Source organism: Vulpes lagopus, chromosome 5, assembly GCF_018345385.1.
Source record: "Vulpes lagopus strain Blue_001 chromosome 5, ASM1834538v1, whole genome shotgun sequence".
In the NCBI taxonomy this organism is placed as follows: domain Eukaryota; kingdom Metazoa; phylum Chordata; class Mammalia; order Carnivora; family Canidae; genus Vulpes; species Vulpes lagopus.
The window spans coordinates 10,076,646-10,091,306 of record NC_054828.1 but is presented as its reverse complement, the minus strand read 5'-3'; the positions used below and the strand labels follow the sequence as shown (position 1 = coordinate 10,091,306).

General features: G+C 36.5%; 1 protein-coding gene across 1 annotated transcript in view; it reads right to left on the bottom strand.

Moving 5' to 3' along the window:
- DMC1 (DNA meiotic recombinase 1) overlaps positions 1–14,661 on the bottom strand; it is a 36,608-nt gene that overhangs the window by 14,980 nt on the left and 6,967 nt on the right. Inside the window, exons 6-12 of the mRNA XM_041757129.1 lie at positions 10,298–10,350; positions 8,924–8,965; positions 7,777–7,849; positions 3,116–3,207; positions 2,628–2,701; positions 2,384–2,498; positions 1,964–2,024 (exon numbers count right to left, since the gene is read on the bottom strand). Of these exons, the coding sequence (XP_041613063.1) occupies positions 1,964–2,024; positions 2,384–2,498; positions 2,628–2,701; positions 3,116–3,207; positions 7,777–7,849; positions 8,924–8,965; positions 10,298–10,350 (510 nt within the window). The remainder of the gene's footprint in view (positions 1–1,963; positions 2,025–2,383; positions 2,499–2,627; positions 2,702–3,115; positions 3,208–7,776; positions 7,850–8,923; positions 8,966–10,297; positions 10,351–14,661) is intronic.

Genomic DNA, 14,661 nt, shown 5'->3' with positions numbered 1-14,661 from the left:
AAAGAAAATGCCTAAAGAGAGAAACATTTGTTTCAGTACAATTTGCAAATATCAAATATCTTCAAACACATATGTCAATGACCCATTTATCTGCTACTAAGTTATTATGTACTGCCTTCATTTTAAATAAAGCTATATTGTAATCATCAGAGTAATAATTGATTTAAGAAAGAATCTTCAATGGATACTAAACCAACTGGTGAGAGCTTATTGCAGAACACGATATTTACACGTCTCAGATTGCTCTAACACACACCACAAGTTACTTACTCATTATAAAGGCGAAAAGGTCTTTTATAATGGAGAAATCTTGCGAACACCATCTTAATTACATGATCAAAGTTCACATCACTAATAATGGGACAAACTGCCATCATATGCCTCCTGATGATCTATGGAGAAGGCCATAATATTGCTTATGTAATTTTCCTGCCCAAAGTGTTTAATATTTTAAATAATGAGGAAAAATACCCTACAAATTGAGGGACATTCTGAAAAACAGTTGGCCTGTGCTCTTCAAAACTGTCAGAGTCATAAAAGCCTAACACAAATGCTAAAGAGCCATTCTGATTAAAGGAGAGTAAAGAGACAAGACAACTAACTCCAAGCAGTGCATGATCCTCAATTAGTCCTGAACCAAAAATAAAATTTAAAAACCGCAACAACTATAATGGTTGTTAAAAAAAAAAAGATTTTACTTATTTATTTGAGAGAGAGAGTGAGAGAAAGCGGAAGCAGGGGGCAGGGAGAGGTAGAAGCAGATTTCCTGCTGAGCAGGGAGCCCAATGTGGGGCTGGATCCCAGGCCCCTGGGATCATGTGCTGAGCCGAAGGCAGGTGGTTAACTGACTGAGCCACCCAGGAGCCCCTATAATGGACATTATTGAGACAATTGGAGGCCCTGGAATATAAATTTATGTTAGATAATACTAATGTGCCAATGTTAAATTTCCTGACTCTGATAGTTGTATTGTGGTTATGTAGGAGAATGTTCTTGTTCTTTCAAGAAATATGCTGCATTATAAGAGGGGAAGTGTCATAATGTCTGTAAATAATTCTCAACGATTCAGGTGGAAGACCTCTCAAATGGTTCACCAAAATATAATATATATTTGAGTATATGTGTGTATGTATGGAGAAAGAGAGCTTATACACATACATACACAAAACATGAGAGAGAAAAAAATGTGGCAAATGTTGAATGATGTATGTGTCTTCACTTGTACTAGTCTTGCAACTTTTCTGTGGTTAAACAATTTTCTAGATAAAAACTTATTGGAAAGATTGACATCACGAATTCAGGGTAATTTTGATTGCTTATTCAGATACATCATGCTCAAAATGTTTGATGGTGGCAACTAATCTTTCTTTGAATTTTCTGTTTTCATCATCCTACTTTATTTAGCTCTCCTTGCCTTTCTGTTCACTGCCATCTGTCAAGCAGAGCCATCAATAAGTATATAATGTGCACAAACACCTCAACAGATTCTGAACATGCCTAAGTGTGAACTGAAATTCTGTTTCTTCTAACAGGAGACATCTCTCATAGGACCTCTTATAAACGTATCTCTTGTAAATCCTGCAGACAGCCTCCGTTTTTTTTGTTTTTTAGGCTGACGACTTATCAGTACAATAGAAGCCATTCATGTATATGAAATATAAATTTTTATCTTTTTCTCATTGTCCTCCAATATCCTTTTAGTCCTAGACAAAAGAGGAGCCCAAAGTATCTCTGAAAATGGTTAAAGAATTGCTTTATTCTATAAAGAACTAGAGAAAAATAGACACTAGATAACAAGCAATATTTGTAATTATGAAGTAATATGCACTGTGTAATAGAGTGATTTGTGATATATTTGTGCCCACATCGGGACTTGATCATTTTGGAATTATTTTCTACTCTCCACTCTAACCCTTTTGGTGTTAACCTTTGTGAAATACAAAAGCAGACTATTGAGGCTTACGTCATAGTTGCTCCTGGATCAGCAGTCATTTGATTGGTCACAAACACAGCCACATTATATTCTGCATCAAGAAATAAAATTAAGAAACTAAGAGAATAGCAATATAAAAAGTTCATTGCTTAGATTTCAAAGTTTATGAACACTGTACTATGAAGTTATTTTATAAACAATATTACATTCCTATTTTCTCATTCATAACATAAGTTAATTTATTTAAAGTTACTACTGTTATTACTATTTAGGTACTTATTGTATTAGAATCAGTATTTCGGTTTAAAAAAAAAACAGTTGCATTCCCATCAAGGTAATTTTATTTTTTAAATATGTATTGCCTCCCAACATTATTCTAAGCTTCTCTGCAAAGCCTACTCAACAGTCACAGATGCTATTCTGATAGCGCCACTTATTTTAAAAATCTACCTTCTGAGATTTTTTGGAGTCGTGACAACATCTGGGCCAATTTTTGTTGCCGTTCAGCCAACTCCCCGCGACCGCTGAAATCCACTCGAAAAAGTGCCATTATTGAATCAATGATCTGCACAGGATTAAAGTAAAAATAAATAAGCATTTGAAAATGGAAAGATGTAAATTTGGATTGGAATCAATAGAAGAAAAACAATACACTAAATAGCTCTTTGAGGCAGCAGTATTTAAAAGCTTGTACCAATAGCTTGAAGATGCCAGCTTCTTCATGGAACTTTGCTGCTACATAATCAAGTAGCTCCATCTGATGTTCACCTGGTGGGAAATGCAGTGAGAAAATTTTATAAAAGCTAGAAGAGGCAGAGACTAGGTTCATTTATGTTCTTGGAGTCAGGTAAAAGAGAGTCCTGAAAGGATTTTCTTAATTATTCATGGATTTATTAAATATGATTTCTACATTCTACTTTAGCATGCATGCCAAATGCTACATTATCCAAAAAGAATGTTACTCTCCATTTCAAAGAGAAGAAAAAGAAATCATTTGAGGGCATTTTACTATCTCAGGGCTTGCCAGATGAAAAAATCTGTGGACTCACTAAATAAATTTGGAGGAAAGTAAAATGAAAAGAGAAGAGAACAGTGTCAAAATGTTATAAGTATCACTCAAATAGTAAATCAGTGCTGCCAACCTGAAAACAGCCCAAGCATCCAATTACATGGGACTCTTACTTGTATAAGCACGTGCATAAAGTACATTGTCCAGTACTGCATCATGGTCTACATTGAAGCGGTCAGCAATGTCTCGAAGGCGATCCGGACGGCTGGAGTATGCCAAGATTAAGGATCCAATAAATCAATTCCAAAAAAACTTTAGAACAACTACAAAAAATAATACTTTAAGTAAGTAAACTAACAGAGAGGCAAACGTCGTACCTGCAAAGGTACTCTGGAGGATGCCAATAATCACTTAAAATCTATATCAGATTTTCTTTTTCCTAAGTGCCCAATTAATAAATAACTTAGTGATAACAGTGATAGAAATGATGAGGCAGTGATGAATTTAATATCAAATACTTGAATCCTTACCATAACTTTGGAAGCTATTTATTATGGCCTATATTACATTTTACAGATGAAGACACTCACAAACAGGTTAAGCAAATGACTCAGGATTATGTAGCAAATCAGTTACAAGAGGAAAAAGTAGAAACTAAGATTTGTGACTCTCATTTGATCTCAGTTCTATAAAAATAGATCTATTCTAGGAAGATAATATCACTGAATTATAATTCAAGTCACTTCAAAGTGAATTAATTCACTCTCTTCAAACTCCTCACTTGTTCAATATGAAATAATTTCATATACTGTTAACCACCAGTTGCCAACAAATGATAAATTTGACTATATGAAGCAAAGGATCAAAAAGAAATTTCAAGGATAATGGGGTGCCTGGCTCAGTCATTCAAGCATGCAACTCTAGATGTTAGTGTTATGAGTTCAAGGCCCGCATTGTGTGTAGAGATTACTTAAAAATAAAATATATTTTTAAAAAAGATTTTATTTATTTATTCATGAGAGGCACACACAGAGAGAGAGAGGCAGAGACATAGGCAGAGGGAGAAGCAGGCTCCCTGTGCAAGCCTGATGCAGGACTTGATCCCAGGATTCCAGGATCATGCCTTGAGCTGAAGGCAGATGCTCAACCAATGAGCCACCCAAAAATAAAATCTTTTTTAAAAAAACATAATTTCAAGGATCAGAAGGAAATTACCAATCTATGGTTTTGGGTTTGTTTAGGGTTTAAAATCTACCTTCTTCTAAAGGACTTGTGTGTTAGCTTTCTGAAATTAGTAAATTCCTAGGGAGGCAAATTCAGTGCACCTGCAAAGGTATTCTAAAAAGGAAGATGCTAATAATCATTTATATCTATCTAATTTATAAAGGAATAACCAACATTTTTTAAGGTCTTTGGTGATCCCAAATATGTCTACAGTATTCTCTGAAGTAAAATGAGCTAAAATAAAATCCACGTCTGTGTTCTCATTTCACTTTGTTTACAGTGTTTGTATAGTACTGATCATACCATAACTATAAAATGAGGACAATTTACAATTTTACTTGTGACGTTTACAACTAGTTCCATATATGTAGAATTGGATTGTCTTTGTGCTTTCCCAGCCATCTATATCCTAATGCACAACGTTGTGTTTTTTCTTCAGAGCTTCAGTGACAATCATTAAAATCTTCCATTGCTACTGAGTGTACCCAGTAGATGTTTTTGGTGGACAGGTCAAAGAGGGCAAGGAACTAGAAAACACAGTAAAAATGCTTTTCACTACATCACTTTTTACAGAACCTGGTTACTATGTGATTGAAAAGTGTAAAAGTTGGGCTTATGCTGAAGGGAAGTTCAAATCAATCTATAAAAATTTGTTAACCAATTACCATATGGAATTGATTACCATTTTAATTGTTAACCAATTAATTGGTAATTGTTAAGCAATTACCAATGCATTGTGGAAAATATAAGGAGTGGTAAAACAATCCATATTATAGGTAAATGTAAAACATAAGAAGGCAAAATATAAACACATAAAAAGGAAAATATTAAGACAAAGCAGTGTACATGTAAGAGAAGCTAAAGGATGGGCACCTGGGTGGTGCAGTTAGTTAAGTAGCCAACTTTTGGTTTTGGCTCAGGTCATGATCTCAGAATTGTGAGCCATGGGCTCTGTGTTCAGTGAGGAGACTGCTTGAGATTCTTTCTCCCGCTCCCTCTGCTCATGGTCTCATTCTCTCTCTAAATAATAAAATCTTAAAAACAAAAATACTAAAGGAATGAGAACATTCCATTGGCGTTCTTGAATGTCCTTGTTCCCCCTCAGCTGTCCTCCCTACTCCTTCTTGCATATGACTTGGTTCCTAACTGTTCCTCTCTACCATTCTTGATAAAATCCAAATTGTCCAAACAGTGGCTGCTCATCTGCAAGAACCATTCCTCCCTCTTCAAGAACCATTCTTAATCAATTATTTCTGAAACTAGCTGAACTCTAGCTGCATTACTGAAATGCTACATGGCATTCCACCCTCTTCCCCAAGTTTGGAGTCTCCTTCAGGTCTTCTCATGCCCATTATTTCCAAATCAAGTCTTCTGCACTTGGTTCTGGGTTTGTGTTTCCTTCTAAGAGAGTATTTTAGATAGTATATTCTATAGGAAAATAAGAAAGACAAGGTTCTTAATCTTGGGTAATTAGAGAAGATTAGAAAAAGCAGGCCTTCAAAGGAGGACCTTTAATGGATTTGTATGATTCTGAAAGACTCTGAGGTAGGGATAGACAGTTCAAATATTCAGGGAGGATAGAAATACACCATACAAATTTCTCTATGGCCAGATTCACATTTAAGAGTGAGAGCAAAATAAAGGCATTTTCAGACATGCTAGGGCTCAAAGCTTACCACCTAGATTACTTTTCTATAAGAATGACTTGAGTAGGTATTTTGATAAAACAAAGCTAAAGGAAAGAAAATTAAGGATTCAAGAAACCATAAAGAACAAATATAATGAATACCTTTATAGTTAAATCTAACTAATTGCTGATGTACAATGTATTCATGTTTTAGAGACAATGATAGACTAGAACAGACTGGATCCTTTTATATATATATATATATATATATATATATATATATATATATATATATATATATAATAGTGGTAATAGTGAGTAATGAGCTTGGAGAGCTAGGCTAGGGCTTCATTGTGAACAGCCTAACAAACTTGTGCAAGTCTTTTCTATTGTTAAAAACAATTTCCTCTGAACCTGATACTTCAAATTACTGTATTTCTTCTTCCATTTGTTGGCTAATAACACACTGTCTCCATTCTTTGTAATTTATTTGCAATAAGCTTCCGCCATCTTCCTTTACTGCAAATGCTCTCTTGGATTCCTAATTTCAAACCTCAGTGATCTTTCCCAGTTTGTGCCTTATCTCTCTCTCTCTCTCTTCATGGAACAGTGCTGACTGCCCTTTTCTTCTTGAAACTTTCCTTTTGTTCAGCTTCTACAACCAGATTTCCTCCTACTTCCTCTGTCTCTATGACATCCTCTTTTTTAGTCCCTCTTCCTAAACTTAGGCACATTCGGAAGTTATGTTCTCAGTTCTCCTCTCTTCTAAGTTCTCTTGCCCTTTTTGTTTATTCCATCTATATCTCTGGCCCTGCCCCTTCTCAGACCGAGTCCAACATTTCCAACTGCCATGTGGATGTCCTCCTGTTCCTCATATTTAACACACCAAAATGAAATACACCTTTTGTCTGAAACATGATTTTCCCAATTCTGTCTTCAGTGTCATTATTCTTCCAGTATCTAGACAAAAATAGATTCTTCCAGTATCTATTCTTCCAGTATCTAGTAGTTTCTCAAACCTCTCCTTTGTCTACCAAATACAGTCATCAAGTCCTATTAATTTTCCTCCCTAATATTTCTTGTCCCTTTTTTCTTTCTAAGATTCTTATTTTTAAAAAATATTTTATTTACTTATTTATTCATGAGAAACACAGAGAGGGGGGACACAGGCAGAGGGAGAAGCACGCTCCATGCAGGGAGCCGGATGTGGGACGATCCCGGGATTCCAGGATCAAGCCGCAGGCTGAAGGCAGCGCTAAACCGCTGAGCCACCCAGGCTGCCCAAGATTCTTATTTTTAAATAATCTTTATACCCAACATGAGGCTCGAACCTACAACCGTGAGGTCAAGAATCGCATGCTCCACTGATTGACTAGCCAGGCACCCCTTGTCCTTTTCTTTTTATTCTTCCTGCTTCCAACCTAGATCAAGCTCTCATTACTTGCCTAGAATATTGCAAAAGTATCAATTTACACCCATCATCTTGTTTTAAAGCCCTTCATATCTAAGACCCAAATCACTTTTCCAGTCTTAATTCTGAAATATCTTACATTTCAATTAAACTACAATTCTTTCTGTGACCCAAACAGGTTCCACTTTTTTCTCTTCTGTGCTTTTGTTCTCTTCTTTCCTTTCCCTATATGTTGAACCATGACTTTCAGTGAGTCAACAATCTTCTTTTTTTTTTTTTTTTTTTTTTAACAATCTTCTTTTTAATTGGAGAAGAGGTTTAAAACCAATAAAATATAAGTTCGTCTCATGTATCCATTTTGTGAATTTTACACCAAACCCATCTAGAAAAGTGAAACTTTTTAAATAAAAGGTGATTTGAAAACCCTACCAACAACTGCTTTCCCTGTGGCTTTTCTCAGTTTTGCTGGTTTAGGAGATGATTATAGGAATGATATATTTCAAACTTTGTTTTATAGTAACATTATTACATCACACTATTATGCTAGCAACTTGTTTAAATAAAAAGGTTACAAAGTATTTTCTGTATCAATGAAGATAATCTTTCCTCCTGAATAGCCACCTGCTCCTGGAAGTTGAGCTGTCACTAGGAAGCAATTTAAAAAAAGAAATAATATTAATAGAATTGAATAAACTTTGTACAAGTAAAAATATAAATTAACATAGGATTTATGTTGGTTGCTAACTGTTTCATCAATCTGACAAAAAATCATGACCCTTTAGTTTCTAAACAGCATGTTATTACTAACCAGTGGTAAAACTGTTAAATATTCCATCAACATGGTAGTTCAACAAAGAATGTCAATATCTCTCACAATGGGAGATATTCATGAAAATTCTCCTAAAGAATAGATTTTAAGTATTACTTTCTTCCTATAAGAAACAATCACAAACATAATTTATGCTATATAACTCATTTAAGTAACCATCCAATTAATGCATATCAAATTTTAAAATGCATTTTCTTTATAGGTATTAGTAGTTGACACTAAGGAATTTCTTTATATTAGGTTCACGTATTATTTCCTTTATTTTTCAAAACAACCTTAAATTTGGCACTATCATTATTCCTATTTTACTGATGGGAAAAATTAGAAAGGTGAAGTAACTTGCCTGAGGTTACACAGTTATTAATGGTAGAGCCAAGACTGGAGCCTAAACCATCTGTTTAGGTCAAAGAAATACAGAGTAACATCTTTGTACAAAAGGAGGTATTTTTGTTTATTTTGTTTTAGAAAAATTTATTCTTAGGTCTTTTTTAAGGCCAACTTCACTCCATGGAAAGTTGGAGATTCTAGGTCTCAACTAATTTTGTAACATTCTTCTCAATAGGATATAGAAAAGATGGAATGGGTAAAGTGGAGACAATGAGGGCCTCTCCCCACTACCAACACTATCCTCATATACCCATTCAATTCCTCCCTGTTACCATTCAGGTGGTGTTCAGAGTGCAGCACATATAACATTACCTCAAGCATCACACGTTCAAAAACCAGTTCTAGTATTTGTGTAACCATGGGCAGTTTACTTAGCTTCTCTGAGCTTTAATTTCCTTGCAAATTTCAGATTACATGAGATTATATAAAGTTCCAGGCACAAAATAAATTAGTAAGCAAAAGCTATGATTATTATCATTATTGTGGTTGTTTTATATCCTTACCACAGAGGGTATGAGACAGCTGGGTTTTTCCAGTACGAAATTCTGTGAAATATAGAAAAAAACAAAAACTACATAGTTAATTTTTAGCTATTTTCATAAAGAATGAAAAACAGTCTTAGAGTATTTTCTTTGTCAAATCTTACATATAAAGTACCACTGTGTCACGGAAAGATCCTGCAATATGAATACCAGTAGTAAAAATAAGTTTTTAAAGGTTTGTTTGTTTTAAAGATTTTATTTATTTATTCATGAGAGACACAGAGAGATAGGCAGAGGGAGGAGCAGGCTTCCTGCGGGAAGCCCAACATGGGACTCGATCCCAGGAACCCGGGATCATGACCTGAGCCAAAGGCAGATGCTCAACCACTGAGACACTCAGGTGCCCCTAAGCTGTGGAATCTGATGCTATCTCTGGGTAGACAGTGTCAGAAATGACTTGAATTCTTGGATAATTGCTTGTTGCGGGGGAAAATAATCCATATATTTGGTGACCAGAAGTGTCAGAAGTGAAGTGTTTATGTAAGAGACTTCCAGGAAAAAATATACAGTAGGAAAGAAGTGGGTTTTCCCTATAAAGGGAAAAAAATACTGAATTTTTTCATTTTAGTCATATAAATGAAAACTTAAGACCCTACTACAAGGAAGGAGGGCCTAGGGTTCTTCCACTGCACTGAGATCCTCAAGGGAAAGCTGAAGGAGTCTCAGACTGGTGGTATGCACTACCTCCCAATAAAAGCAAATTCTCTCTGCTTCCCCACTCATCATTTTAGGTCCAGTGAAATCCCATAGATCAAAAATCAGGCAGTAAGCTCACAAATATAAAAAAAATACACAAGAGAGTAAGCCACTAAGACTGATAGTCAACAGAAATAATAAAAACCAGATTTATTTCTCTATGTTGACAAGAACATCAACAACATAAAAACAGACTTAGTTCTCCAAGGATTGCAGATACTGGAATTGTAAGGCACAGCATATAAAATAGTTTAGCATGAATTATTTTGAAGAAAAATAGAAGATATATAATCTGAGAAGAAAAAATCTACTCTCTATGTAGACATGAGCATGGAGCATGCATATCCTAGAAATAAGATTGGTCTCGTTATCCAATTACCTTTTGAAGTAACGAGAGAAAAAAAAAAGTATATTCTCTTCTATGGAAGTCAGAGACAAAAAGATGACAAATGCCAACAAGACTTCTCCGTTAATGTTAGAATGTATTTTAATTCCAGCCCGGAACGGCCCTCTATTATAATTAAGATTTCAACATAAATTTCAAAGTAGATACAATGTACTATTGGTTGTCTGTTTAATTATATATGTATGTGTGTACATAAGTTTTTTCATTTAACAAAATATTAAGGTTCTACCTACCTCCAAAAGCTTCTGTGATTGCCATGCTTTCAATTCCACCTCCTAGCAACTTACTGGAAATAGAAAGTAAGCATTAGTAAAAGGAACAGAAATAGATCAAGAAAGAAGAAAGTGTGCCATTTGTGTCATATCTATCTGTCTATCTATCTATCTATCTATCTATCTATCTATCCACCATCACAAACGGGAATTCTTGGCAGGACAAATGGCACTCTACCTCTTTAGACCATAGGTTCTGCTGTATATTGGCAAGGTGGATCAAACAAACAAACAAACATATAAGTCCTGTTGTTCTTGCTCTTACTTCTGAATATTCATAGGAAATGGGCTGTATAGGTTTAAGATTCATTATTCTTTAGAACTGAATTGCAGCTTGAATAAATGGTCTTAGTTATTAACTGGATTGTTCATATTGTGCTTGGGACTATGTTTCTAAAAGTCAACTGAGGGGATCCCTGGGTGGTGTAGCGGTTTGGCGCCTGCCTTTGGCCCCGGGCGCGATCCTGGAGACCCGGGATCGAATCCCACGTCGGGCTCCCGGTGCATGGAGCCTGCTTCTCCCTCTGCCTGTGTCTCTGCCTCTCTCTCTCTCTCTCTGTGACTATCATAAATAAATAAAAATTAAAAAAAAAATAAAAGTCAACTGAATATTTAGTGGTTTTCTTTAATTTATTTTTGTTATTTTTTAAAGATTTTATTTATTTGACACACAGAGAGAAAACACACAAGCAGGGGGAGAGTTAGAGGGAGAACTAGTCTACCTATTGAGTGGGGCTCCATCTCAAGACCCAGATCATGACCTGAGCTGAAGGCAGATGCTTAACCAAATGAGCCACTCTGGTGCCCCTATTTTTTAAATTAAAAAAATTTATTGGGGCAGCCCCGATGGCTCAACTAGCACTGCCTTCAGCCCAGGGCCTGATCCTAGAGACCCAGGATCAAGTCACATGTCAGGCTCCCTGCTTGCTTCTCCCTCTGCCTGTGTCTCTGCCTCTCTCTCTCTCTCCGTGTGTCTCTCATGAATAAATAAATAATATCTTTTTTTAAAAATTTTATTTATTTGAGAGAGAGAGAGAGAGAGAAAGTGAGCATGAGCAGGGGGAGGGGCAGAGGGAGGAGAGAACCAGGCTCCCCACTGAGCCACAAGTCTGACATAGGGCTCCATCTCAGGAGCCTGAGATCATGACCTGAGCCAAAACCAAGAGTCAAATGGCTTACGAGACTGAGCCACCTAGGATCCCCTGAATATCCAGTGTTTAAATATACTGAGAAATGTATGAAAAATAGATATTAGGAGAATCTGGTGATTGTCACCATGATTGGTCTTACACAAATAGAACTCAATGAAGAACATGTCAGGATAGGAAATATTCAAAAGTATTATAGGTAATGCTAGCAGTTAGAAGAATAACTGTCAGATTTTGACAGCATACATTTAATTGGCAACTCAGTGTTTCAGTGTATTTAATATTCTTGATGTGAAAAGACTTAAGGTTAGGTCATTATGTCACTCATTCATTAAATACAACAAATATTAATTGTGTTAACTGTACTAAGACCTGGAAGGAGACTCTTAAAATCTTTCTTATTTCTATTAGCATGACTTTTGGGACATGGGATCCTGGGTCCTGGGATTGAGTGCCACATCAGGCTACTTGCTGGGAGCCTGCTTCTCCCTCTGCCTATGTCTCTACCTCTCTCTGTGTGTCTCTCATGAATAAATAAATAAAATTTTAAAAACCTAGATCTTGAAAAGTATTTTCTGTGCCCAAAACTCAAAACCGAGGACACCAGAAAACTCACTACAACAGTAAGAATTCCTTTAACCCAATGTTGCTTAAACCAGGATGTGGAAGAATGACTGGAGAATATCAAGCTGTCACTTAAATCAAATTGTTTTGTTGATCAACCTGATTTTGACCAATATGCCTTGGGGTAGGATTTCCCAAAGACTCTTCCTTAGCTGTTACGTGAAAGAAGGGTTCTGATTTTTAAAATTTGGGGTAATGCTAGGTTAAAAAGGTGTTGTATTTCATGACAGGATTTTCTTTTATTTTATGTTATTTTATTTTTTAAGATTTTATTCATTTAATCATGAAAGACGCAGAGAGAGAGAGAGAGAGAGAGGCAGGCTCCATACAGGGAGCCCGATGTGGGACTCGATCCTGGGTCTCCAGGATCACACCCTGGGCCAAAGGCAGGTGCTAAACTGCTGAGCCACTCAGGGATCCCATGACAGGATTTTAGATCCTTTAGTAGGCTGGTGTACACTGTGAATCTCCAAAAGAGGAATATATAGTATACTACACTTCACCAACTTACTTCATTTACTATTTCTTTATTCATGCAGTCACCTAATACTTACTGAGAACCTAGTGTGGTGTTTAAATGGAGTCTGTCCTGGGCAGCCCTGGTAGCTTAGTGATTTAGTGCCACCTTTAGCCCAGGGCATGATCCTGGAGACCCAGGATCAAGTCCCATGTCTGGCATGGGGCCTATTTCTCCCTCTGCCTCTCTCTCTGTGTCTCTCATACATAAATAGATAGATAGATAGATAGATAGATAGATAGATAGATAGATAGACAGATAGATAGAGTCTGTCCTAATCGGATGGGGGCCCCCTAATGTGAGGTGATGATCAGGTGGTAGCCAGCAGTCCTGGCAGTGAAGGATTCACCAGAGGCAGGACAGAGGAGATAGCTTATTGGATACACTGCAAGGGAGGGGCAGGCAAGAGAGACAGGGAAAGGCTGTCTGCTATGAAGCAGTAAGTGGGATCTGTTTTTATTTTATTTTATTATTATTTATTTTTTATTTATTTGAGGGGGTGGCTGTTTTTAAAAGGGACAGATGAGGAAACATGGCAACGAATGCAATTCTGCTTTTTTTGCTAAACTGTGCCTGGTTGTAAGTAGCCCATTGGTTATTAGGGCCTGTAGATACTTTGAGGTGCATTGCCTGATAGGCCTGACTGGATTCAGCCAGGCTGTCACTGTGGGCCCTTTATATATTCCATCACTCAAGCCTATTTGCCTAAAAACAGCTTCTACACCTAGTTTACACTAGAGATTGTTCTATGCACTTGGAATAAAGCAGTGAACAAAAGACAAAAATCCTTCACTTTGTGGAGCTTACTACATTCTAGTGAGAGAATAGACAATAAACAATAATAAGTAAATGAGTGAAATATGTGGTATGTCAGATGTTATTAAATGGTATGAATAAAAATTAGATCCAGAAAGAAAATAAGAAATGCAGAGGATGGGCAGTCCCGGTGGCGCAGCAGTTTAGCGCCGCCTGCAGCCCAGGAAGTGATCCTGGAGACCCTGGATCAAGTCCCACGTCAGGCTCCCTGCATGGAGCCTGCTTCTCCCTCTGCCTGTGTCTCTGCCTCTCATTCTCTCTCTGTGTCCCTATGAATAAATAAAATCTTAAAAAAAAAAAAAGAAATGCAGAGGATGAAGGCAGGGAGTTTAAATATTTAAATAAAGTGATTAAAGCAGCCTCATTGAGAAGTGGACATTTTAGCAAAGATCTGAAAGATATGACAGTATGCCATGCAGATGTAGAAGGAAAAAGTATTCCAAGCAGAGGAAATGGTAAGTGCAAAGACCCTGAGGATGGAGTGTATCTGGCATGTTCTAGGAATAGCAAAGACGTTGGTGTGGTTGGTGTATAGCAAACTGAAAAAAGAATAAAAAGATGAGGGTTGATTAAAGAGGATTTTGGCTTTTTTTTTTTTTTTTTTTTTTTTTTTTTTTAGGATTTTGGCTTTTGCTCTGAGATGAGGAGTCATTAAAGTAGTTTTGGGCAGAGAAATGTCATGATTTGACCTAAGTTTGTTGATTTTTGTTTTTGTTTTTAAGAGAGAGGGTGGGGCAGAGGGGGAGGGGCAGAGGGAGAGAATCCCAAGCAGACTCCCCACTGAGTATGGAACCCCATGATGCAGGGCTAGATCCCATGACCCTGAGATCATGACCTGAGCCGAAATCAAGAGTCAGACACTCAATCGACTGAATGACCCAGACGCCTGTGACCTAAGTTTTAAAGGGATCATTTCGGCTACTGTGTGAAGAATAAATAGTAGAGCCAAGATCTGAAAGAGAGAGGCTAGAAGCATTATAATAATACTCCAGAGGAGATATTAATAGATAGTTTAAACCAGTAAGGTAACAGTGGAGGAGGTGGTAGAGAATTAATTGAATTCCTATTTCTTCTTTTTTTCTATACACACACACACATAAAAAATATATATAAATATTATAATGGAAAGTTTCAAACATAAACAAAAGTGGACAAAAAACAGTATACTAATGAGCCATCATGTACCTATCATTTAGCTTCAACAATTATCAACTATGAAC